Source organism: Syzygium oleosum, unplaced genomic scaffold (assembly GCF_021117445.2).
Source record: "Syzygium oleosum isolate NSW1041296 unplaced genomic scaffold, Sole_v2.1 Sole_v2.41, whole genome shotgun sequence".
Classification (NCBI taxonomy): Eukaryota; Viridiplantae; Streptophyta; class Magnoliopsida; order Myrtales; family Myrtaceae; genus Syzygium; species Syzygium oleosum.
Window position 1 is genome coordinate 2,231,479 of NW_026607525.1, and position 25,875 is coordinate 2,257,353.

At 40.5% G+C, this 25,875-nt stretch overlaps 2 protein-coding genes and 1 pseudogene across 2 annotated transcripts; 2 read left to right on the top strand and 1 right to left on the bottom strand.

Annotated features, from left to right (window-relative positions):
- Nucleotides 1-2,535: 2,535 nt before the first annotated feature.
- Nucleotides 2,536-4,859, top strand: LOC130136045 (uncharacterized). Its single transcript, XM_056306024.1, has 3 exons — nt 2,536-3,444; nt 3,532-3,662; nt 4,499-4,859. Exons 1-3 carry the CDS (start codon nt 2,536-2,538, stop codon nt 4,857-4,859), a joined length of 1,401 nt encoding a protein of 466 aa, XP_056161999.1.
- Nucleotides 4,860-5,350: 491 nt separating this feature from the next.
- On the bottom strand, nt 5,351-5,705 carry LOC115671078 (uncharacterized). The gene is given in 2 exon segments (XM_030592553.2): nt 5,351-5,587; nt 5,589-5,705. Coding segments are annotated over 2 exon segments (240 nt in total). The 3' UTR covers nt 5,351-5,464.
- A 790-nt stretch (nt 5,706-6,495) lies between these two features.
- Nucleotides 6,496-13,088, top strand: LOC115671077 (uncharacterized; annotated as a pseudogene).
- The last annotated feature ends 12,787 nt before the right edge of the window (nt 13,089-25,875 follow it).

Below are 25,875 nucleotides of genomic sequence, written 5' to 3' on the forward strand. Positions count from 1 at the left end.
GATAAGACATCTGAGGCTTTCTAGAGGACAGATCATGAGTTTTTGTGTTAACGGCAAGTTGCATTAATTCCATTACATTAAGGTTGGCCGAACTGCTGGTGAACAATGTGAGTATTTAGACAAGTAACAAGTTTATCCCTCGACAACACAGATTTGTGTCATCGATAATTACTTCATGTGAACGGCACCGAGACCGCCATTCGGATTAGTCCGACAATGGGAGCCCAGTGTACTCCATCATAAAATTCGTATCTTCTATATTCTTACGAGAAAAGTGAGATTAGTCTCGCAAATTAGGCCTTCCCTATTTATCTTCAAATTAAATTACAAAGACAGAAGATAAGAATACAAAGACAAGATTATGAATAAGCGCATCCTTCAAACTATCAACTTCCTACCCTTCATAAGATAACTACATAATTCCTAACCATATAACTACGGTGTATATCTCGACAGTAGTATATACTAAATTGAATTTGGAACATTGAAGAAGGTGGGTCTCACTTACCGAATCTGATTGTCTAAATCAACTTTAGTACATGCATCGGATTTACTCAATTAATTAATCCATCCACCTACTCATTTCAGGGTAATGTACCAGTGTGCCACGAAAATTATGTTTTTCTAGTTGGATATTTTGGTGCAAACCACACTATTTTGAAACATTTTTGTTATAATGAAACAACTTTCGAGAAAACACGGAGGAAGACCGAAAATCCCCGACAAAGAAGAATAAAGGCAAGCCGCAAATGGTGCTTCTTCTTTTGGAGTTTTAGTGTTTAGTTAAGAGGTAAAGCTTGCTTAAAAAGGCAGCCGAAACTCCAACAAGCCCCTCCACAGCCTGTTCCCATTATGTGGGGTGGGCTTCACAGATGCGGTGTCGGTGCTGATACCTATATGCTTTGTACCTCTAATTTTTCTTATACCTTTGTCTTTTTCAGGAAAAGGTATTACCTTTCGAAAATTTTATATCCTGATAATCTCGAGGTGTAGACGCAAGACTTGCTTAGGTTCATGGTCACTCGGGTGTAATTAAACAGGGGGAAAAGTAAAAAAAAGGAAAATCAATCGAACTGGGCAAAGTCATTGATGAGCAAGAAGACAAATTTATGTCCCTGGCCAAGGCGCCCGTCCTCGATTAAATGCTGTGAGCATTCAACCATCAACAGTAACTGCTACCAAACACATTTACAACCGCGAGTGTGGATAGCAAGCAAGTCGCTGAAGAAGACCCACGAATTGATTCCACTGATGTTTTGACCCACACAGTCATCAACATTAGCATCGTTAATCACTTGATTAGTTCGAGAAGATTAGTTAATAAATTGACTGTGGGAAGGATCAGAATGTTTCTTGTTTTGTTTATCAGTTAATTAATCTACTCCCTGTACTGCTTGCTGGATCTTGAACATGCAAATCCCATATTTTATATCGAAAAATTCTTGTGGGTGTGATGCAAGATTCTCTGTTTCTCTGAGCTTCATCAAGACAGGGAGAAGAGCCACGGCTTTGCGTCATAGATTGTTGTTTTTACTTCCAGAATAGTTTGACATGGTGCCATTTTCCTTTTCTTCCAGTGTTCTGGTCGCTTTGAAGTTTGGTGAAGAAGCATCTTTTTAGGGTTTGAAGCTGCTTGCTCAGCGCGGAGTAGTTCTGGGTTTGCTTCGTCTCTCGGTGGCTCGTGACTGCCACTGCTTCAGGCTGGCACGCTGATTGGGGATGAGTAAGAGTTCTTCTCTCATTTTGCTTCTGAATTTGCTTGAATGCAGAAATTCCTCAAGAGTCTGCTTCAAAATTCTTGCTTTGCACTTGCTTGGGTTGAATTATGCCACAATGTCGTCTCGTTTTGTTGTGCTCGAATCGGTGTTTTAACATGTAACCCGGTGTTGTTGGCTTGAGATAGTTTCTCTGCTACAGAGGCATAAAGGATTTCTTCATTTGGGGTTGATTGCCAATATCACCTGGCTAAATTTTGGTGGGCACTTGATCAGTATATATCTGGGGATGTCCTGTTTGAAAAGCAATTAAAGTTATTTCTTCATATAATGGTTCTCGGTAATTTGGTGTTTATCCAAGTAAATTTGCAGTTGATCTGTAATTGGGTGATGCGCAGTTGACATTGAGAACGAGTGCTTCGATTGTTTCATTATGATTTACGTGCATGTCGATTTCATTCTATTAAGGAAAATGGCAATATGTTTTTGTCTCTAGTTGTCACCTAGGATCATTTCAAACTTTCAAGTGCGTTCAACCTTCAGTTCTTTCTGCCTCTTTGTGGTGACTTGTGCTAGATACCTGCATTAGATAACTCATTGTTGGTTTTCTAAAGCTTTGCTTGTAGAATTCTTGTTTCTTTTTTTTTTTTTTTGATAATCAAATTCTTGTTTCTTTTACCTTTCCCTTTCTGGTTTTTCCTGTCACTGAGACTATTTTAACATCCACTTGTGCTGCAGAACTGAAAAAAAAGCGTGTCATTTTTCGTTGGAAGATGATTCGTTGAACTTAAGTGTTGGTGTGGATCCTTCTCTTCCTGCTATGGGGCTTTGTGTTAAATTTGAAATGCTCTTCCTAAGCAAAAATAGGAGATGGCTCTTTCTAGTGGCATTAGTCGCTGCCACTCACTTGATGTTTCAGTCTCTGCTGCTTCCATATGGAAATGCTCTTCAGTCTTTATTACCCAATCGAAAGATTTTGACCGGTGACGATTCCACCTTCTTGAACACGCATTCCTCTGCTAAATCCGTGATGGTTCGCTACCCTCTTACAGTTAACATTTCAGAATCCGCAGAAGCTCTCATGTTTGTTGGAGTGTTTAAAAGCAATAAGAATTTTAATGGAGGAGAGGACATTGGGCATTATGATGGGCAGAATAGAGTGGACAGACTAGAAGAGAAAAGTAACGCACCTGAAGGCAGGATTGATCATGTGATTGAAATGGGTGCAGTTAAAAGTAAAGATGGTGGTTTGTCCTCTGATAATATCATGCAGATGAGCAAGAGTCTGGTAATGCAGGGCAGTGAACTTGAAAATCATACTTATGTCCCAGTCATGGCCGGTGATACGCATGGCACCTCTTTGGAGCAGACTGTGGAACCAAACAATAGAACATCATCAGATGCTATTCAATCAGAAACTTCGAGTTTGCCTCGAGAAACATTGAAAGATTCAGAAACTGAGTTCCATTCCACAACACTTGCATCACCTGCCACACCTGCCAGGGCTCCATCTGACACGAACAATTTGAAAGACTTGATGTGGAATGCAAGTGATTCCTTTCATTCTGCTGGTGCACAAAATATTCGTACATCTTCACAAAATCGATCATCAGCTACGATCGATCCAGGGAAGAAGCAAATGAGGTGTGATATGCCACCTAAATCAGTTACAACTATAGTGGAGATGAACCGTATATATGTGCGGCACCGAGTATCTTCTCGTTCGATGGTATGAACATTTCACTAATAGGACTAAGAATTAGATTACAACTATTTCACTTTTTCTGCAAATCTAAACTGACTTGTGTGCTTGTAGAGGCCGAGATGGTCCTCAATAAGGGATCAGGAAATTTTAGCTGCAAAGGTGCAAATTGAGAATGCTCCAGTTGCTGTCAACAATCGAGAACTTTATTCCCCTCTTTTTCGGAATGTTTCCATGTTCATAAGGTGAGGATATTTAATTAAGTGTGAAACTTCGCTTGCAAATTTTGGAGAGAAGGAAAAGTCCTTTTTGCTAATTGACTGAGGTGTCTTGCCTAGTGAATGCTGATATGCTCAAATTACGTATTTTTGCTTCAGCATTATTATCCTAGTCATGTCAATGGAGGCCTCAACAGTAGAGGACGGAGTAATAGTGATTTGCCTCTCCTGAGTTAGAATTGTAATCTAAGAATCATGTATAGTAGCCAGTTGCTGTTTGTAATTGCTGCAGGAAGTTTCATAATCTGTTATCTGCTTCCATGCAGTGTAGTTCCTTGATAAACTAACTGTCTAACCAGAAGTTCCAATATTTCATGGCCTGCAATTGCACTTTTATGGAGGCATAGGTGATGTGAGATCATGAGGAGCTATTCTTTGGCTTGTTGACCTGACTAAGATGCTTTATTTTTAATTTGTCCATGGAGCAGCTGTAGTGAATTATGTGGCTTTTCACCTCATTCACTTACTCCCAGAACATGGAGTTGCTAAATCAAGCTCTTTCCCTATTCGACTGTGAGATGCATCTGTAGTTCCAATGTCAACAGGTTGAGAGCAGTTATTTTTCACTAAGCCAACAAGAATTGGACCCCTATCAGAACTTACTTTATTTAGCTTGAATATAAGTTGATAGCTAAGCACAGAATATCAGTGTCAGGTCCAGGCCTTCTCTTCGGGCTACAATTATCTTGTCCTGCTAAGTTTGTTACTGATCCACATCTTACTTTCCAATATTTGTGCATAGAGAACAGGCAAGGATGCTTGTGGTTCTCATTTGAAATTAAAATTTTTTAATTGCATTTTAGGAGTTACCAGCTCATGGAACACATTCTTAAAGTCTATGTCTACAAGGAAGGAGCAAGACCCGTCTTCCATCGACCAATACTTAAAGGCTTATATGCTTCAGAAGGTTGGTTTATGAAGCTAATGGAGGGGAACAAACAATTTGTGGTGAAGGATCCTCGAAAAGCTCACTTGTTCTATATGCCATTTAGTTCACGAATGCTAGAGTACACGGTTTATGTTCGAAACTCTCATAATCGGACAAACCTACGCCAATATCTGAAGCAGTACACTGACAAGATATCAGCAAGATATCCATTTTTCAACAGAACAGGAGGGGCCGATCACTTTTTAGCGGCCTGTCATGACTGGGTAGGCCATTGATGTTTTCTTTCATTTCTTCGTTTCCTTTATTTCTGTGGCTTGCTGAGCCATTTGTGATGAACTCGAAGTACTAAAAAATTCTGTGTCAAGCTGGGGCTCCAATCATCAAAATGTTATCGACAGAGATGTAAAAGTTTGCATCATAGCAATTCTTTTGATTGTCAGTGCTATCAATCTATCCACACCCTAGTCTTATTGCCCAATGTTGCTTCATTTCAGGCTCCTTACGAGACAAGGCATCATATGGAACGATGCATCAAAGCACTATGCAATGCTGATGTAACTGCAGGCTTCAAAATAGGGAGAGATGTGTCTCTACCAGAAACATATATCCGTTCCGCAAGAAATCCTCTCAGAGATCTTGGTGGGAAACCTCCATCCCAGAGGCGCATTCTTGCCTTCTATGCTGGTAATAACCACGGGTATCTACGACCAATTCTGCTTAAACATTGGAAAGATAAAGACCCAGATATGGAGATCTTTGGTCCAATGCCACCTGGTGTTGCAAGCAAGATGAACTACATCCAGCACATGAAGAGTAGTAAGTACTGCATATGCCCCAAGGGTTATGAGGTGAATAGCCCTCGTGTGGTTGAAGCCATCTTTTATGAATGTGTGCCGGTGATAATATCCGACAACTTTGTGCCGCCATTTTTCGAGGTTCTCGATTGGGGGGCATTCTCCGTAATTCTGGCTGAGAAGGACATTCCCAATCTGAAGAACATATTGCTTTCAATACCAGAAGAGAAGTACAAGGAGATGCAGCTCAGAGTAAGAAAGGTTCAGCGGCATTTTCTGTGGCATGCGAAGCCTGTAAAGTACGACCTGTTCTACATGACGCTTCATTCGATTTGGTATAACAGAGTGTTTCAGATCAAACGTAGATAGTTCTTTGGAAGCTTTCTTGACGAGCATTTTGATCAAGGAAACCAAGTGAGAATCAAGATGAGGGCAATTCGACCTAGAGGTAATAGAAATGGATCTCAAAGGTGAGCGAGCATGATTTTGGCATTTTGCTGATCTAATAGAGCTTTCCATTTTTGTGTCATTGTGAGATGGGATATGTAGAGGCTCTTGTTGTTGTGTCATGCATAAAGTGTATGTAGTGTTCTTGTACAAGCCTACTCTTAAACATTTTGGTCTAGTAAAAGAAATTTAGATCTTCGATCTTGTAGCTTTTTCTGCAGCAACCAGTGATTTTGCTTTAGAGAGCTACATGACCAAGTGTTCAGGACAAGTTCAACACCAGCTCAAAAAGAAAGACGAGGATAAAGTAAACCAAATTCAATAGTATTCATAATGCCCTTCGACCTTTTTATTCATATTATGTGAACAGGTCCTCATGTCGAAATGCGTTTGCTTTGAGACAACATAATTTTTAGGATTAATACTACTATAAATCCCAACCCGGTATCCCATGATACGTTTATTAAAAGTAAATTTTCTTTCCAAAAATAAAATCTCGAATTGGTATCTTGACATATTTATCCCAAACAAATTTTCATCTCATAAATAATTTCAAACCAATATCCTTCACGCAAACTTACCCTCCATTCAAGTGCATATGGGTCAATGCGCATGGATTTTTCACGTCGGATCCATTTTGCATTCGCATGTCACGTGTGTTGTATTTTAAAGGGTATAAGACAGAACGCTAACAAATAATATGTTTGAATCGGAGAACCAATTTAGAATTTTTTTTACTCGGATGAAAACTTCTTGTCGTGTAAATATCAATTTGGGTGGTTTTTTTATGACGCAAATATGAATGTTAGATATATGTGTAAGGTCACCAATCTAGGACAAGGTAAACGACGAGGTTGCGACAAAAAACAGACCAACGTCTGGAGTCACCCTCGAGTGACATTCGAAATTGTTCCTTGTTTTATGTATGTCCTTACCTTATGGGTCGGCTTGTGGATTCGTCATCCTTAAGAAGGAAACGTGGGTCCGACGTCGACGCATGATCATGGATAGTTCGATCGTCCCGAGCACGCCGCGTGTTCGATCTTGCCACCCCATTTGTCGTCCAGGCATCCGAACACCGTCACTGCTTTCGAGCGCACGAAACCCGGTTGTCCCAGTTCTCGTTTTCGGTTATAAACAAAAAAGCTAAAGCATTGGCTCTCGAGTTGCCGCAGGCACGCTGCTCTTTTATCCCGGTTCAGATGGAGTGCTCTCTGTCTCTGGCATCGGTTGCTTCGATTCTTCCCAACCAAGAGAGAAAGAAACCATTTTTTTATTGATTCTTTCATCTGGGTAATGCTGAAAGGTGACCACGAGGTGGTGGGTGAAGGGACGTATCGAGAACCGAAACAGAACGATCACGCAGAAAATAGAGAAAATAGATGATGCACGAATTTACCCAGATTCACCCTTGTTAGGGCTACTTCCTGCAAAGAGATTTCACTATGTTTTTCGGTTTACAGCCACTCAACTCGTTACAATGATCAGAAAAACGAGCAAAATATATATATGACCCAAACGGGCCCAAAATCTAAACCTATATGAAATCTCTTAATCTCGCACCATACGGGCCAGCCCAAATCCGTTGAGGTTTCGGGGGTGCTGCCCCCGAGCCCCCATCCCCTCACCGGCGAGCGGGGCAGCCGTCCGCTAACCGGGCAGCGGAACCCCCGTCGGGGGGCGCTGCCCCCAAACCACTGGCCCTGACCGGCAATGGGGCACCCGTGTCGTGGGCGCCGCCCGAACCCCCGCATTCCGCACGCATGGATCACATATCGTCGGACAACACTTCAGTTTTTCTAAACTCATGTGAATGTACCCGGTGTGAGAAACAAGGGTCCCGAAGTATTCGCCGAACTCCAACAGTGGGGACGCTTGGAATTCAAGAAAAAGAAGCAAATGGATAAAGATCGGCAATTATTCATTTGCTCCGACTCCGTTTCCATGACTTTCTTCTCGTTCGGTTCGTCTCTCTCTCTCTTTCTTTACTACATCCCAAGATTTTTGGGGGAAAGCCGCAATTGTTTTGCGTCTATTAATGTGACCACGTTCTCTGTGCGGCTTCGTCAGATTTGAGCCTGCTCCTTGCATCTTGGAACTTCGTTTGTGTAAGCTTCCACCCTTTGCTTTGCTGTGTTTTTTTTCCTCCTCCTTGTCTGCAATGTCTGAGAGTAAACTTGTCCCTTCTTTTTTCTCTATCTGATTCGCGTTTGCCATGTATTTGCCATGACTTTTCTGTCCGGTGCCTTTTGAGCTGTGCCATCTCATGTGGAATCGTGGTTTTTCTGGTGTTTTTGGGACTGGCTGTGTAGCAATTTAAGTTTGCTTTTGGTTTTTTTGTTGTTGACTGCGGACTGTGCTGTGGAGTGAACTGTGCATGAGGGCAATGTTTTTGTAGCAAGGTTGTGATTATGACCAATTGTAGAATATGGAACTTCAATATTAGCAAACTCAAGCCAAGATTCTTGCTTCTGGATTCTATTCACCTCGGCGACGATTTAAATGTCTAGATGTACTAGTTCAGAGAGGCTAGGTGAATATGGGCCTCCTGAATATTCTCTGGTTAATCTTTTTATCTGTCCAAAAGACATGAGCCCTGAAATTACTTGCTGGCCTTTACCTTCGTCTCATGCTATTTATAATATGTTTCTTTTGCGTGTAGCTACTTTTACTATATCATCTTTATGCTTCTGAAGGCATGTTTATGTTTTCATGCACAAAGGCACACTTCCTGGAGCTTATGTGTTGATGGGCGATTATTACAACAACGATGGGACATCTGAAACTTATACCACCGTGAGTTTTAGAAATCTGCCTAATCATATATAACTCAAGTGTGTGGACTAAGCTCTTTAGTTGAATTTAATAAGCTTACGTTTGTTTTCTTGTTTTTCTACTGCATCATATCAGGTTGGAAATGTGCCAAATTCTTGCATTCTTGATGGACGTGGGTGTCAGCTAGCAAATACGGTGAGATACGTTTATAGATCAAGATTTTGCTTCCAGATGTGCAGTGTATCAATATGAGCCATTCTTATATGAGAACACCAGAAATTCTTGGATTCTCGATGTACCTGAGTTCATGATATTTTTGAAGTATTCATCTTAAAACATCGATTGGGATAGGATTTTCGAGTAGCTTGCCGCAGGTCTCCAGTTAGTTTGTTATTTTACCCCTTTGTTCGAAGACATCGCTGGAAGATGTTCAGTTGCCATCTTACAATGATCTGTTGAATGGCATTTCTAGATCACAGCCAGTTTAAGCAACACATCTTGTTCTGTGGACTTAAATTATTTGTTTCCAAGTTTGAAATTTCTTTTCCAGGTCTAATTTATGGCCCTTTTATCAGGCCCCTTGCCATGCCTTGAGAAATATCCCATGTCCACTTGATGACCTGGGGCTCTGCTCTTCAATGAATGATATTTTCTCTCATATTTTGGCATTGAGCTCTCATATTACTCAGCAATTTCTTTTCTTTATTGGTAAGTTTCATTTTCTGGCTTCCTTGTCCGCTGTGCGAATTCTGTCAGTGTTACTACATAAATTCTCGTTGTTCAGTATCGGGAGTTTTTATCCTTCCTTTTAGTTTTCTTTCGTATCTGGGGTTGTTCATACTTCCTTTTTGTTTTCAATGATCCAGAAAATCTTGTCCTAAGAGATGTTAATAGATACTCAGAAGGCTCGGTGGCCTTTTCTGGTTGCCACCCAAGATCTTCATTGGACTGTATATATAAATCTGCTTTTGAGGATGGTCCATCATCTTCAAGTCCTGGAATCCATGCAAAAAGATCAGTGGTGTCGAGGAAGAACTTCTCGGCCATGCAAGATCTGAAGTTGCAGAAATGTATGACAATTTTAGGGGTGTCCCCTTCATTTTTCAGGGGTACGGTTCTAACTTCTTTCTTCCTACTTCCAAAAAAGATAGGCATGACATATTCCAAGCAATGGGTTTTTATTACCACATTATTTGTGGTTTCTGTTTGTCTCCCATTATGTAATCTATCTTGCGCTTTATGGTTCATCGCACTGTTGAGAATCTATTTTACCATAGTAACTTTGAAGAACTCATGCACTACATATTCTCGATCATTTTGATCCAGTCATGCTCGTGTTCCCTAAACCTCATTCTCTCTTGTTGGCAAACAGAATTATCCTGTCAGTTTGTCTTCCTGTGTTCTGTATTCTTCCTTGTTTATCCTTATTTTTCTTTGCCTGTGTCTAGGTTGATGCTCCCTTTACTTAGTCTGAAACTTGCCTATAAGTTTGCTGTGGCTTGTTGGAGGCTCTCTCTCTCTTATATCAGATGCACACAACTTCAACTCAGTAGGTAATTAGTGTTTGCATTTGAATGAGTAAAATACTAAGATGTGTGCACTAGAGAATCTATGGTGTGATTATGCTCCAGCATCTCATTCTGGATGTACATTTACTCTTGTATTTCAGTATTATGTCTCGAGTTCAAAGGACGTTGCATGGTTCCTCTGATGGTATCGGATGGTTGCAATATAATCCTGATATGGCTCCAGTTGAGGATGGCACTTCAAGATTTTTAGAAATTCTCGAAGCTATAAGGTATCTGATATTCATATTCATAATATTCATCTTGTTCTTACTTCAAGCATAAAATTGGGGTTTCTTCGCAATGGACATCATGGTCACTTCCACTTGAATGTCTTTGTTCTTAATTAGCACTTTTGTTTTTGGTCCGATTCTTAATTAGTACTTGAATGAGTCAGTTTACATCCCTTCTTAGTGTTTGATCCTCCAGGCAACCTGATTTGGCTTGGCTATCTTCGAGCCGATTTGGAACATGTTTGTCTGATGATTTTGTTGCTTTTTTTTTTTGGTGTTAGATTATGTTGCTTTAATCTATGTTTATTGGTACATGGGTTTGATGACTACCATGGTTTTATCTTTCTCAACTTCTTCAGGAATGGGGTGCACAGACTGCCCAACTCATTCATTTATCTACTCCTTCCAGGTTCATTAGGGTTCTTTTTTTTTCAGGCAATTTCAACAGTCATTCTTGTTTAACTCCCCCCAGTTGGCTCTAAAAAAATGAACTTTATTTCAGGTCTCTTTAGCAATTATGGTCCCTTATACTTTGTTGGCACCAAGAGGTTCTTCTCAAAAATGGGCTTGACATGTCACATAGCGAAAATCCATAGTGAGGTAATTAAGTTTTGAGGTTACTAAATTTTTTCACCAAAAAAACCATTAGCACATTTATTTTCTTTGCTACTCATCAAATTATGTAGGTTATTTTCCATGTATGTTCTTTTCACCAAATTCTATTATCTTCCGGCATAGCTTATGGTGTTGGACAATCACTTGTGGTTCTTTTGAATCTTATTCTATGAAGGCGTCTGTGGAGCACAATGCATGGGAACTAAAGGAATATATTGAAGAGCTCTACTGGGGATCGGGCAAGCGTGTGATTATATTAGGGCACAGGAAAGGCGGGGTGGATGGTGCAGCCGCCTTGTCAATGTTCTGGGACGACTTAAAAGGAAAAGTTGCTGGATTGGCACTGGTTCAGAGCCCATATGGCGGCACTCCTGTAGCTTCTGATATACTTCGCAAAGGCCAGATTGCTGACAAAGAAACCAGGAGGATAATGGAGCTCATAATTTGCAAGCTAATTAAGGTACTCTATTCACTGAAAGAATTGCTTAGGATGATCTTGTATGAAATGGCAACTCATCTATTTCGTCATTACATGCGAAATGTTTCAGCAGCAAAAAAAATGGAAAGCCAAGAGATTCATCTAGACGTTACATCAACAAACCTAAAAGAATTTATTGACTGACAGAATACTCTCTGCAATACCTTCCAATCACATCTTAATCCAACCTTCAAACTTGGGAAAATAGAGTGTGCTTACAGTATGTATTAGCTACAAGTAACACACAATACAACTTACGTGCGTGTAGACAGTCAAATGCACATGTAGTGTAGTCTGTATAACAGCATAAGGATATCCATATGCAGTATAGATAGATTCACGTGGATATAAAACATTTATAACAATACATGCATATATCCATAAAACATGTATATGCATATGTATTTCCAGAGTCCCATTTGGACGATCATATTCTTTGAGCTATGGCATTCTGGTGCGAGAGGACTATAACTTCGTTAATTCTTAAACGTCTATTCTTTCATGAGTATTCAAGCTAGACAAGATTACCCTGGAAATTTGCCAACGATAAGCTGGACTAAGTGAAGTTCAGAAGGACAAGCTGACTGCACAGGACATAGAACTGTCAAGGATTCATTTAGTACTTTATCTGGTTTAAAGCTTTTTAATTTTGTTCTGTTTATGAACATGACTCATTTAGATTCATTACATCATTGGTCCAGCAAGTTTGGGAATGCTTTCTAAACGATTTGCAGAAATGCAAATGTGATCAGTCATGAATGTTAGGATATGCATTTCAACTCACATCAAAACTTTTTCCTTGATAATTTGTGAACCTTTTCTGTACCAATAAAGTTTCAGAAAGTTTAATTTGAGGAGATTTTCGCTCTCGCTGCTCCTTTTATGATGAAATCTATGTTGCATCAAGGATAACCTTCCTGGCCTGTTCTTGTTCTGTTTTGTAAACTTGATAAATCTATTGGTCACCTATCTTAGGGTGATATACGGGCATTGGAGGACCTCACGTATGAAAAGAGGAAGGAGTTTATCCTAAAAAACAAGCTTCCAGATGAAATCCCTTTTATTTCTTTCCGCTCTGAAGCAAGTATAGCTCCAGGCATACTCGCGACGATGACGCACATAGCCCATGCAGAGCTTCCGTGGCTTCCTCTTCTGAAGTTTGGCAGTGAGAACTCGGACAATCTTGTATTGCCAGGAGGTCAGGTTCCTGTTGCCATTCCTCTTTCTGCTGCTATGACTGTTTGTGCTCTCCATCTGCAATTAAGGTATGGTGAGAAAAGTGACGGGTTAATGACGTGTCGCGACGCCGAAGTTCCCGGATCAGTCGTGATTAGACCAGACCGGAAACTTGACCATGCATGGATGGTTTACTCTTCAAGGAAGAAGAACCCCAGTGAGCCCGATGCTAGTGAGATGTGCGAGGCCATCTTGACTCTGCTTGTGGAAATTGTAGTGGAGCGTAACAATAGGGAAAAGAGTGATTGAATAGCTCAATCACGAAGACCGTTCATTCATTCATTTCCCTTGTGATTGATGACTGTTTTTTCCCCCATGTAATACAATCGCCAAAGTAGAAATGCATGCAAAATTCGTGTCCGGTTTACTGAGTGTTTGCCTATCCCTGCCTGTTATCTGTTTGTTTGATTCAAAATTCGGAGAACTGATCATCTGATTTCAAGAAAGGAAATTGCTGGACAAAAACTTTCGTGCAAGCTAACTGTTAGAGAGTAGGGGTGTGCAAAAAACCCGGGACCCACTCGGACCGCCCAAAACCGGACCGGACCGGTGGTTCCTAAGGGTTTCTGTACGGTTCCCGGTTCCAATTTTTTGGAACCGGTGGGTACCGATCCAGTTCCCAGTTCCGGGTGTGGAACCGCTTACCCACCCACCCGGACCGGACCGGTATAATATATATAATTTAATATATATAATTTTTAATTAAAAAATCCAAAACCCTAAATTAGAATACTCTCTCTCTCACAATCTCACTCTTGGTTGACGCCTCTCAGTCTCCGATGCTCTCTCCTCTCCGACTCTCACCGTCTCCGTCTCCATCTCCCGGTCTCCGTCTCCGTCGGGTTCGCCGGTCTCCATCTTCGTCTTCGTCTCTTCCACTGCGACTGCTAGGTCTGCTCTCTCGCTATCTCTCTTAGCCGGTTGTCCTCTGCATTTGCTGCTCTCTTGATTCTCTGCGGGGTGTGGCTTCGTTTTGCCTGAATGTGGGGCTCTACGTGTGTGAAGAAACGCGTGCACTTTGCTGGGCTTTGGATGTTATGTTGCATGAATTCCTCTTTCGCGTGTTTCAGTGCTTCAGTAGCATCTCTGTTTCGTGCGAATTCCTCTTTCACTAGTTGTTGTGATTCGTTCTGAATGAGTTTTGCTTCTGCGTCTGAAAAACTTCTGCATCTGCGTTTGCATAATTTCTGCGTCTGCGTTTCTTTCGGAACTTAGATTAGTGGGATTCTTTTAATAAGATATGAATCTATTTCTCATAGGGTCTGAAGTTCTTTGAAGACTTAAAAAAAGTCTGAATGGCTTTTATGGTAAAGTCTGAACTTTTAGTTCTGAGATCTTGTAAAGTCTGATATTTCCTTCTGAACTTCCAGAATATATTAACCTGGAATGGAATGCATGTCAGATTCACAAGATAAACATACAAAATTTTGTTAGCTTCAAAATTCATTAGGAGTTTTCCTAAACAAAAGTCTCCTCCGAAAACTTGGTGGGACAGTTCCATGGACCTACCCGGAAACCGGACCGGACCAGCGGTCCGGTTCTCGGGTGGGTCCATGGAACCGATGGACGGTTTTCGGTTCCAATTTTTTTGAATCGGTCCTTAGCGGGCGGTCCACGGTTCCGGGGTGAGAACCGCCCATCCGGACCATGCTCACTCCTATTTGAGAGGGACCAAAAGTGGGAAAAGATTGGTCATGGCATGATAAACCTTACCCGATAATTGCACTGTGGGGTGGTGGTTTAAGGAGCTGGGTTATTATGATATCATTCAAGATACTCAGATGATATGCGGAACGAGAACAATGAAAGACAAGCATGCTATGGGAGGTAGCGATTTGGCATGTCGGAGTAGGTGCATTCTTCCATTTCTTGATTCCGAGCTCACTCGGATGGGTATATCTCCGTTTGCTGTACTCTTATCATGGTTGTAGGAGGTTAATCCCCCCGCGGCTAAGATTGCTTCCGTGTACAGGACAATAATGCCCCGGAACAGCTCGGGAAACTTCAGAGGCCTACTGTCCAGGTACGATCCTGTCGAGGTATTTCTATATCATTGAGGTCCAAAATGAGTTAAGCACACAAAGAGGTACTTACTGAAAGATTTAAGGTTTGCCAGTTGAAGTGGACTGAAGACGAAGGCATTGTGAAAGTGATGTTGATTGTGCAATGGAAATTGAGCGAATTAGCGCGAGGAAATTTTACCTTGCCATACTCTTCACATTGCTAGATTTATGTTCTTGTGTTTATTTTGTCGGCGAAACTGCACATTACTAGTTTGGAACAAACTCTATTCCGTGCTGTTGAAGCCAAAACGAATTTTAACGTAAAGATAACCGCACCGTTGTTCAGGAAGTTGTGTTCTTTAGGTGGGAAGTCATTTTCATATGCTGATTATGTTAGAATATGAACTGGAGGGGCATAGTACGATCAAAAGAATTTTCATTTCTTAAATTGGTTAAAAGGCCAAGAAGGGCTCTGGTCCATGCCCTTCACGCTTTCTTCTCTCTACCCACTTGATCTTTTGTTTTTTTCCCCCCCTGGATGTGAGTAAAGGGCTGTGAAGGCCCACTTTTTGGACCCTTCTATGCTGGAGGGCCTTGCTAGGTACGATGTCATGAAGCTTCCTTGATGAATCAGATTCAGCAGTTGTAATGACACAGAGTGGTAAATTTGGGGCCCCAGCTTGAGGCATCAATGGCGTTTGGCCCGCTCAATGAGCCATGTTTTGTTATTGCATCATGGATGGGTGCCCTTGTAGGAGGTTAGAAAGCTAACAAGAACCGAACTTTGAAACCCTTTGTTTCTGATCGGACCACCAGTCTGGCTTGTTCGTTCGTGCTCCCCAAATCAGGTAAGAAGAGGGCAATGCCCTGGTGGCATCAGTTGGGCCCGAAGGGTAATTGCTCGACGTCGCTAAGACTGATCAAATCGCCGGTACAATATAGTTTGTGGGCCTGCAACTGCAAGTGCCTTAGCCCATTAATTGATGCCCTTAAATTGCAATGCTTTGCTTATATGGAAGTTGCTCGTCTCGTTGGAGGACAATGTTGGAGCATTTAGAGCCAGAGGAAAGCAAAGTGCAGGTTTGGCGGTACTTTTTGCCAACTACAGGGCTGTCCTTGGCATAATGGCCTTGACACTGGTTAGGGGGCCCTTGGCATGGCTTCAAATCGAATGTGGATTATCTCCAATTTAGATGGAGATTAAGAGGTTCAATCAAGCGTCGAGGCCCGAGAAGCCAGGGAAAAACAGGAGATGATTCCTCTTTGAAACTTGAGAGACATGTCATCTAGCAAACTATTCAAAACAATGATGGTGATTTTCAAGTTATAAGTAACTTTGTACTTACCATTTGCACGATTCAACCGCCGATGGTGATTTCATGAAATGACGATGCATATCCATCTAAGAGGTTGTTTGGTACTATTTGACCATAGTAGTTTCAATCGTGAAAAAGGGTGTTTCATTATTTTTTTAAAGTTGTTCAACAAACACATCTAGAGTCACAATAGTTTACATCAACTTTTGAGAAGTTATCTGACCCAATTTTGAAATGATACTACTTTAGTGATATGTACTACTAAACATATATCTCGGAGTTACAACACAATACAGTTATAGCACAATGCAGCTACGATTCAACCAAACAGGCTATTAATTTAGAAGCATAGAGCTTTTTCTTACCATCTGCTCCTCCAAGTCCACCCATTTCCATCACGGACTCGTAAGACATTCCAGACTGAAACCAACTAGAAACTTATCCTAACATGACTTTCACATGTAACGAATTCCCTTTTCCTATTCCAATGAGATATATTATCGTAGAAAAAAAACACGCACAAAAAAGAAAAGAGAAGAAAGAAACCCTAGATCACAACGACGAGTAAAATGAAAGGAATCAATTAATTTCTAAAATTGACTGGAATTAGTTTCACTAACGCGAAGCTGTCTTTCAAGATTTCTGAATACGGGAATTTACCAAAAGAAGCATGAAATCAACAGATAGAAAAAGAAGTGGCTTTACGTAATGATTTAGCCGACATGATAGTGATAATGACGATAATAAACAAAGACCAGGAATGTTCGTTGCACGTCCCGCTTGCATCTCCATCATTTGATGCCAGTTCCATCACCAGACAATCGGCCGGTTTCGATCATTGTAAGGTTGACTTTTGGTTGAACATGCATCATTAATCCAAGGAAAGGAGAAGGAAGAAACAAAACAACAGAGAAACAGAAACGTGGAGAAACTCGGATTCCACGCGCTCGGGACATAATCTGCTTATTTAGATCGTTCACTTAGTGTATCATTATTATGTTATCGAAAATATCTCAACATCGCTCGACTCTAAGGTTTATACACGCGGCATCTCTGTACCTATCCAATTTAAGCTTTTGAGTCGAACATTCTGACATAGTATTAGAGTTGGGTATTGCCTAGTTTATTTCGCATTGTGTGTCAACTCGTTAATGCATAATGCTTTTTATATACGTGCATTCTCCATCGACCTAGCAATTTCCATCAAGTTATGATTTTGTAAAGGGCTAAAGCCACAAAAAATCATAAACTATGCCTACTGTGACATATTTACCATAATTTTTTTTCCGTGACTCCAAAAATCCCAAACTTGTACCTCTGTGGCATATTTACCCTCTATTAAAGTTCTATCAATGTGAATTATTAAAAATTTGCTTACATAGATGCCAAAAATCAAATAGTGTTGATCACGTTTCTTAAGTGAAATAAAAACTACTGTTCTTTTTGCTGAAAAATTATCTAACGGAACTTTGACGGAAGGTAAATGTGTTATGTAGGTATAAATTTGGAGTTTTTTTATGTCACCAGAAAATGTTCAGGATAAATGTGTTATAGAGGGCATAATTTGGGGTTTTGATATCATAAAAAAAAATTTAAGATAAACATGTCATAATTAGCATGATTTAAAGTATTTTTTTGTGACTTCTTCTCTTTCGTAAATGACTTTTGTACGTGGCGTTGATGAAATTGATTGGAGTGACACGTACGTGCAGTCCGAGTCTGAGTAGCGCAGTGCAATCACTGTAGACAACGAGGAAGGTATGGACGAATGTGCCGGGGGGCATGTGACTGAAGGGGGAGGAGGAATGTGACTCCTCTTGATCTGAACCCTGTTGCACAGAAGCGTAGGTGGAGGAGACGAGAGAGAGAAAGAGAAGGGGCCGAAAGAGGTGCGGAGTAGAGGGAAAGTATTCTGTACTACGATCCCATCACGCGGCGATGATGGCGTGGTTTAACATGGCCTGTCGTCGTCCTCTATTCGTGTGACGTACCGCACGATGCCGAGTATAGGGGACACGAAGAGCACGGGTAAGAGTGATTGGGCTGGTTGCACTGTGTCGTCACCATCACGTGGTATGATCGTCGTGTGGAATACTGCTTCGGCGAGTATGGAGGGCCGGGCAGCCTAAACACCAATGAGGGTCCAATGAACCTCGCTGAGTGTAGATTGGTTCCGGCGACCTCACCGTGCTCCGACCTCACACACGCACGCTCGCAGAGAGAGAGAAAGAGGGGCGAGTGTGGCGGCGGCGGAGTGAGGTGACAATGTGGCTAACCGCGGTGGTGGCGGTGGTGGTTGCTTGACTCAAGGGGAAGATATTGATACCGTGGCACCGAGGCGAGTCGACGGCGTTGGTGGCGGAGATAGTGAAGATACCGACCGCGGCAACGGGCGGTCAATGGTCGGAGTCTCTCTTTTCTTTACTTGTGCTTCATATCATTTAATTTGCATCTCTCTTTTTTAAGTTTTTTTTCTGTCTTATTTAAGGTGAGTTTTATAATCATTTTCTATTATTTTCATATTAGAAGTTATAATGATACCAGTCAACCGAACGTAATTAAATCTGTTAATAACAAAAAAAAATTGATTGCAGAGGAAGATAATAAAAATTTACAACTTCGAGAACCCAGCTGCATAAGTTGAAAGATCAGCAATGCCCTTGTCCCTATAGAATCATAAAATCTTCAAAATCGAAGCTTGAATTAACTTCCAAATGTTTGTGCAAGGTAAAAGGGGTCGATATTGTTACAAAAAACTCTGACAAGATAGTTGTACAGTTAAATAATTTCTATTATTGGGTATAGGACCGTTTCATCTTTTATCGTGCAATGAATCTCGTCAAACACGAGAAAAAAATTGAACATGTTAGAATGATCAAGTCTCAACAACAAACACGAAGGAATCGTGACCGCTATCATCAGTTGGGGCTAAGTCATGTCGTACATATCAATCATCCGCTCCCGTTGAATCATCTCGAATTGCACGTACAAGTTTTGATTTCATCAATTGGCACTTGTCTTGGTTCGGTTTTTGGCTTGATCTAGGCGTGTAAAATCAATGCAGAGGGCCAATTGAATAGATATGGGGATCTTGTCCGTCCTATTAAAGTTTGGTAAACAAAAAAAGTGGGAGAAGCATAATAAAAAAACACTATCTTTATTATGGGCTCCACTTACATCAGAAGTCCTAATCATTTTCCCGCAACGTGTAATCGAGTTATAAACTTTTCAATTAGTGCAATGAGGTCCTCAACATTACAAAATGAAAGTGCAATCAGATCTTTCCAGCAATTACTTCTCTAATTTTTCCTACATGGCGACATCTAAGGTTGCGGCACATATAATTTTTTGTTGTTTTACTAGCAATTTTTGACGAAGCGACCTGATTTCATTTTTCTTATAGAAGGTTGTGATTTAATTGCACCAGTTGAGATGTTTGGGATTTTACTATGTTCTACACACAAGTTTTAGAACTTTTAATGAACTTTTCTCCTTATTAACTCTAAATTCTATCACGGTCATTTGATTCAATAGATTGGAACAAATTATAGTAGATGTTATAGATTCGTATAAAATAGGGGTTCGAATATCAATTTATGACATTTTAAATAATTTGGGAGGTTACATGAAACATCTTTGTGTCACATAACTCGAATCAGCTGCCATTGACATGGAAAAGAAACTTGCGATGGCGGAGAGCGAGCAACTCCTCCTCCTACTGCTAAACATGGTCACTCCGGAGATCGATCCCGTCTTGCAAGGGCGTCCCGACCCTTGCTTGTGGCTAGCAACCTTCGTTGGCCATCGCCAATGCCCCGGACCGGCGGAGGGAAATAGGAAAAAAAAAAGAAAAAGGAAAGAAAAATAAAAAATCATAAATACTTTTTAAAAAAATTACGAAAATCTTCTATGTCCACGCTACCGTGCCATGTAGGACGATCGGCATCCATATTAGGCGATTTCCAGTCAAATTTAGTCAAAATGACTACATTGGCAAATCATTAAGAGATTTATGAATAAATTGGTCAAATTGAAAAGTTTACAACCGAATTGGTCGCCGTACAATAAGTTTAAGATTTTTTGGATAATTATCTGGCTAGATTTACAATAATGAGACAATATTTTCTTCTTGTCCGCTCAATGTGAAAAAGTAAGGATTCATTTAGGGCTTCATTTGTTTTGTGAAAAATGAATGATATAGACAACATTATCCTAAAAGTGATTGTTTGTATCACTTATAAAAATGAATAAATGAAAATTATATTTATCGTGCACGACAAAATTTAGACATAAATCACTGCTGATAATGAAAATATTATTCATTGACTAATTATTTTAAGCGACACAAGCAATCATTATTATGAAAATGTTTTCCAAATCATTCATTTTTCATGAAACAAACAGACTCTTCTATAACTTTTCATATTTTTAGCTCAATCCTGAGTACGTTTTTGTCGAGTTTTGGAGTTAAATCCTGCACTTTATATTATCATATGATGCTGTGTTACTATACTACGAGATTAATCTCTTGACCTTACTTATATAGCTTTTTTAGGTTGAATTCCTTCATTTGATAATATAAAAGTGCAGGATTTAACGTCAAATATTTAATTATCCGTTCACTCATATAGGTTTCTTATTAATTTGGTTTAACATAAAATATTTTTATTCTGACCTCTCGCAAAATATTGAAAGATATTACATGTATAAGTACCTCTTCTTGTTTTATCTTCAGTACTCATTTCACTTGACCTTTTACTTGTTAATAATTGAAATTTAACTTTTATTGAATGTTGAAATCCCGGAATCATTAAAATCATGCCTAGGACTTTTAAGGTCATTATGTTGACATTTTCTATAATTCTTTTCAGTCAAAAAATATTTTCTTTTGGTCTTGGAAAAATAGACAATTAACATTTTGCTTAAAGCAATATAAATCAAACAGGCCCCATCCCGTTGCAATTTATAATCAGCAAAAGTTTACTTATTTACTTACCTGTCAATTTTATAATATTATTCAAGTTTTTTTTTTAAATTATGAACAAAGTAATTTATAAGTGAAAACCTACATATATATATTCTTCTAAAATATTAAGGTATCTTGCATTAAATAAAATCAAGGTATTTACACGGCAAGATTCGTGAAAATCAAAAGTTAAAAGTAAGAGCCACTCGAAACAGATTTGGGAGTTTTTTCATCTAATTGCCCTAGATTAGCTAGAGCCATAAGCTCCAATTGTGTGGTAATTTGAATTGGTGTGAGTATCGGTCCAGGGTTGAACCTGAGTCAACCCTAGATCGACCCAACCCAACTAATCTTGGTATGGTTCCCAGGGGGACTAGGCCAGTCCCTAGTCTTGAGGTCACTGGAACCCGTATTGTCCGGATTGACCCTTGGTCTTGAGGTTTTGGGGTTGGTCTGGGACCAACCCTGTAGATTTTCTTTTCCAAACCCTAAGTACATAACTTAAGGTGCTCATCCCCCCTTCTTTCGACGTTTTCCTCTCTCTCTCTCTCTCTCTCTCTGAGTCTCACTCTCACTTTCTCCTTGCTCATTAATTCTTCGCTGATACCGGTCATCAACAACGAACACTCCAGGATCTCAGCAATTCTGATTGATCATCATTGATAGTCAATATCTGCATCTTAAAGGTAAGTACCTCCATACTCGATTCTAAGAGAAATAGAGGCTAAGAATCTTAACTTGAATGGCCACATTCATTTTGTATCTTCATCGACAATCATAGTTACAATTTCTTTTTATTAATGTTTGATACTTTAAAATAAATACCATCAACTTGAACATACATCTTAACATTTGAAAAAATAATAACAAAAGGGGGCATGTAACCAAGGTCCTTGTCAGAATCTAGAATCTATAATATCAGAATCTCCCTTTTCATGCGCGAAACAAAGATGATAAATTTGTGGATCTAATCATGTGGCATTATGGGTGCTTAATTCAACTCACAAAGATGAATTTGACAATCTCAGCAGCTCTGGCTCTAGCAGAGTTCAAGACTCATGCAAGAATTAGAAATGCCACATATTATTGATCCTTAAGTAAAGTATGAGCGCATTTTGTTCTAATTCTCAGCAGCTCTGACTCTCTTTTATGATATGTTGCTACTCATTCAGTTGTCAGAAGTCATGTAGTGTCTCTCTTTTATGGGTAAAATTGTTCAAAAAGTCATAAATCTATTGCACTTTTACCAATTCAGTCCTAAACCTTTTAATTTTGCCAATTAAGTCATGAACCTTTTCACTTCTTGCCAATTGAGTCCTAAACCTTTTCATTTCTTGTCAATTGAGTTCATCCGGCCAATTTTGACTGGAAAGTGCTGACATAGATATCGGTTGGCCTACATGGACAATTTGTAATAATAATTTAATATTTTTTCTATTCTTTTTCAATTTTTTTCTTTTTTTTTCTCCTTCCCTTCTTCCTCCTCAAGCCAGTCACTGGGCGTCAACAACTACCTCGCCGGCCTCGGGCGACCTCGCCACCGCTGGCCACTAGCGAGGGCGAGCCTTGCCAGCTCTTGGCGAGGTCTAGACGAGGTGGCCTCGCCAAATCCGGCGAGATCGAGCCTCGCAAGAAACGGCGAGGCTCGACCTCGCCGGATCTAGCGAGCTGAGTGAGCTCGGTCTCGCAGTAGCCAGTGAGGGCGAGGCGGGCGAGGTCGACCTCGCCGGCCCTCCCCTCTAGCCGGTTGCCAACATCTAATGACCGGCCAAAGGAGGAAGAAGGGAGGGAAAAAAAAAAGAAAAAGATAAAAAGGAAAAAGAATAGAAAACACAAAGAAAACAAATAAAAAAGTAAAAAAATTGAAAAATATTTAAATATTATTAAAATTTGTCTACGTTAGCACCACGTAGGCCACCCGACGTCCACTTCAGTGATTTTCGGCCAAAATTGACCAGATGGATTCAATTGGCAATAAGTGAAAAGGTTTAAAACTCAATTAGCAAAATTGAAAGGTTTAGGATTGAAATGGCAAAACTGCAATAGGTTTATGACTTTTTGGACAATTTTCTCCTCTTTGATGCTAATTCTCTTGGTTTCCAACTTGGGTTTCTAATTAAGGAACAAAATTATGCAGCTTAGGGGATCTGTCGTTGGGGTGTGACTTCGGATTTTTTTTTTGTTAATTTGTAATGGTGCTCACAAGTTTGTTGCTCAGTAATCGCATTGTTAATGGATATGTAATTTCAAAAAGTACGTTTGTCTTTTCTAGATATACAAAAAATGAAACAAAAAAAGAATAGGTTGGTCCCGAGTAAAGGTGATCGGTTTTTGATTCGGTCCGGTCCCACCCAAGAATCAGGAACCCCACCAAAAGGATCAATTCCGAGCTAGAACTAGGAATTGGACCACCTGGCCCTGGGACTGAACCGGAACCAGGCAATTCAATGGAACCGATGGATTCACAATATTTCTTGTGCTTCAAACGTGTTAAATGAGATCCAAACTAACTAGAAAACCTAACACTATACTAAAACCAAACAAAGGAACGAAAAAAGGCCATGAGAATGGGCAAGATCGAAATGATTGGCTAAACATTCCTTCATGAACAAGGATAGTCAGAGCAACTTTGGTGTACACAATGAACATTAGGACACCACCAGTTCTACATTCTAGCAATTCCAAGCTCCACATAATCCACCTTCGCTACCAACAACTACTTCGGCGAAATCATCTTGGCCCAAGCGCTCCAGCATGAAGGCCGAACGAACTCAATCAGAGAATAGATTGTTTAACCAAGGATCGTGGAGAATGTCGAGGCTGCACTTGTGTGCAATGGTGGGGTGGTGCCCCTCGGTCGTGGTAAAGCATTGGGCGGGGCTCGCGAGCCAACGCCTAAGCAATCGTAGTCGCAATCACCTGATCAGCGATGATGATGCCCTGATCTGGCTTGATAGGTTCAGCATCATGGGTGGTCGGAAGAAGATGGGAGATTGGGAGCAGATGGAGAGAGAGAGAGAGAGAGAGAGAGAGAGAGAGAGAGAGAGAGAGAGAGAGAGAGGCAAGTTCAGCTCTGGAAGAGTGTAGCGAGGGAGTGAAGTGAATAGAGCAAGAAGACCGTCCGTGATTGGCGGCCGCCATGGAGGAGATTGATGATGACTTAGGCAAGAGAAGGAAAGAGCAAAGCGTGAAAGGCGAGAGAGAAAGAGGTGTGATGACTATGAGAGCTGAGATGAGAGGGAAAGAGGCGATGGAGCTGAGAGGCGATTAGGGTTTAGTGCAAGTGCTGTTAATGATCTTTAAGAATAAAAAAATTAAAAAAAATACATCGGTCCAGTTCGGTTCGGGCGGTCTAGATAGTCCAGTTCCCACCTTGAAATCGAAAAGCAGATCGAAAATCACCGATTTCATGAGGAACCAGACCGGCGCTCCCGAAAACTGCTCAAAACTAGCCGATCCGAGTGGTTCCCAATTTGGGTAGTTCTCTATGCTCACCCCTAGTCCCGGATTGACCTTGGAACCAAACCCACAGGGTCGGTCCAATTCTCGATCCCAGACTTAATAGGGTCGGTCCCCAATCCCAAAAATTGGGAATCGACATTGTTCGGGTTGGTCTCTAGGTTAGGTGCAAAATCGGCCCAACCCGGATCATGCTTACCCCTAGTTTTGAAGCATCAATTCACTCATTATCTTTCACAAATGGCTGCGCAAATTTCTAAAAAATTGCATCAGTCCTTAAAGATTTCTCTGCCAAAATAAAAATAACAGCTGAGTTTTTTGTTTTGTCGAAAGTAAATATTCCATTCATATCGCAAGATGATACATGAGAGGTTCAAAATAAAGTAAATCGCAAACAACAAAGTAAAACAATAAAGCACAAACTGTTATGATAAACACACTCTCATCTCATAAAAATGGATTTGTCTCGGCATCAAATAGAATGTCTTGCTCAATGGGCGATGCACATCTAGTTTCAGCATCCTCAACACAATCATGTACGGAGACACCAAAAATAGATTGAACGGGCTCTCAAATTTAGATTAATAACTGAGATAAAAATTTGAATTATGACATGGAAATTCAGGAGCTGATGAGGGGAACCTGTAGATCCCTTTTCCCGTGCATGACTAAAGTATGTTATCTTGGGATTGGACCATTAATTGAATGAAAGTCCAGTGTTTACCCTGCGCTCTTCTCTCTTCTCACGCCTGCTGGGGCCGAGTCATTGAAGACTTCGACTCGTATCTTTATGAAGCATGGTGGTACTTACCCCAAAAACCCTAATTTTTAACACCTCCAACCCTGAATTAATTGAAGAACCGAAGCCCAAAAATGGGTTGGCACACAGGCCGATCGACGGAGTGTTACATTTGGCAACGCAAGTATCATAAATAGCATGGTGATTGTGGATAACACAGAAACGAAGATGAACGGCTATTTGTTTTCACGGATAATGTTTGAAATTAGAGCGATCTTGTTGAAGACAATTCAGCACATGCCCCGGAGATGGAAATTTCTCCACTCGATTCGTTCGCATGACCCGTTTTCGTATTCGTTCTAGTAAGATGAAAAACGTAAACCTGATTGTTCAACAAGAATCGAACTTTCACGGGGATTGAGCGCCAAACTTGTTCGCACAGTGGAGTGGGATGAGTACAATGCATGTCGAGCGATTCCCCGTTTGCATAGATTGGGAAATTCATCAAATATACACGAGGGAGGAAGCGTCAAGTAGGCATGTAGCAAACATATCACGAACAAAACACTTTGAGCTAAACTTTGGAATGATTGAGTTGGAATCTTAGATGTGGAACAGTTTTGCCACCATGAGACACCAACCAATGTACAGTCGACCACATCACA

What these genes read in the sequence shown, in the direction of transcription:
- LOC130136045 (XM_056306024.1), top strand. Translation starts at nt 2,536, where the DNA reads ATGGGGCTTTGTGTTAAATTTGAAATGCTCTTCCTAAGCAAAAATAGG. An exon ending in GAGTATCTTCTCGTTCGATG is followed by an intron (nt 3,445 to 3,531) that starts GTATGAACATTT and finishes GTGTGCTTGTAG; the next exon opens with AGGCCGAGATGGTCCTCAAT. An exon ending in AATGTTTCCATGTTCATAAG is followed by an intron (nt 3,663 to 4,498) that starts GTGAGGATATTT and finishes ATTGCATTTTAG; the next exon opens with GAGTTACCAGCTCATGGAAC.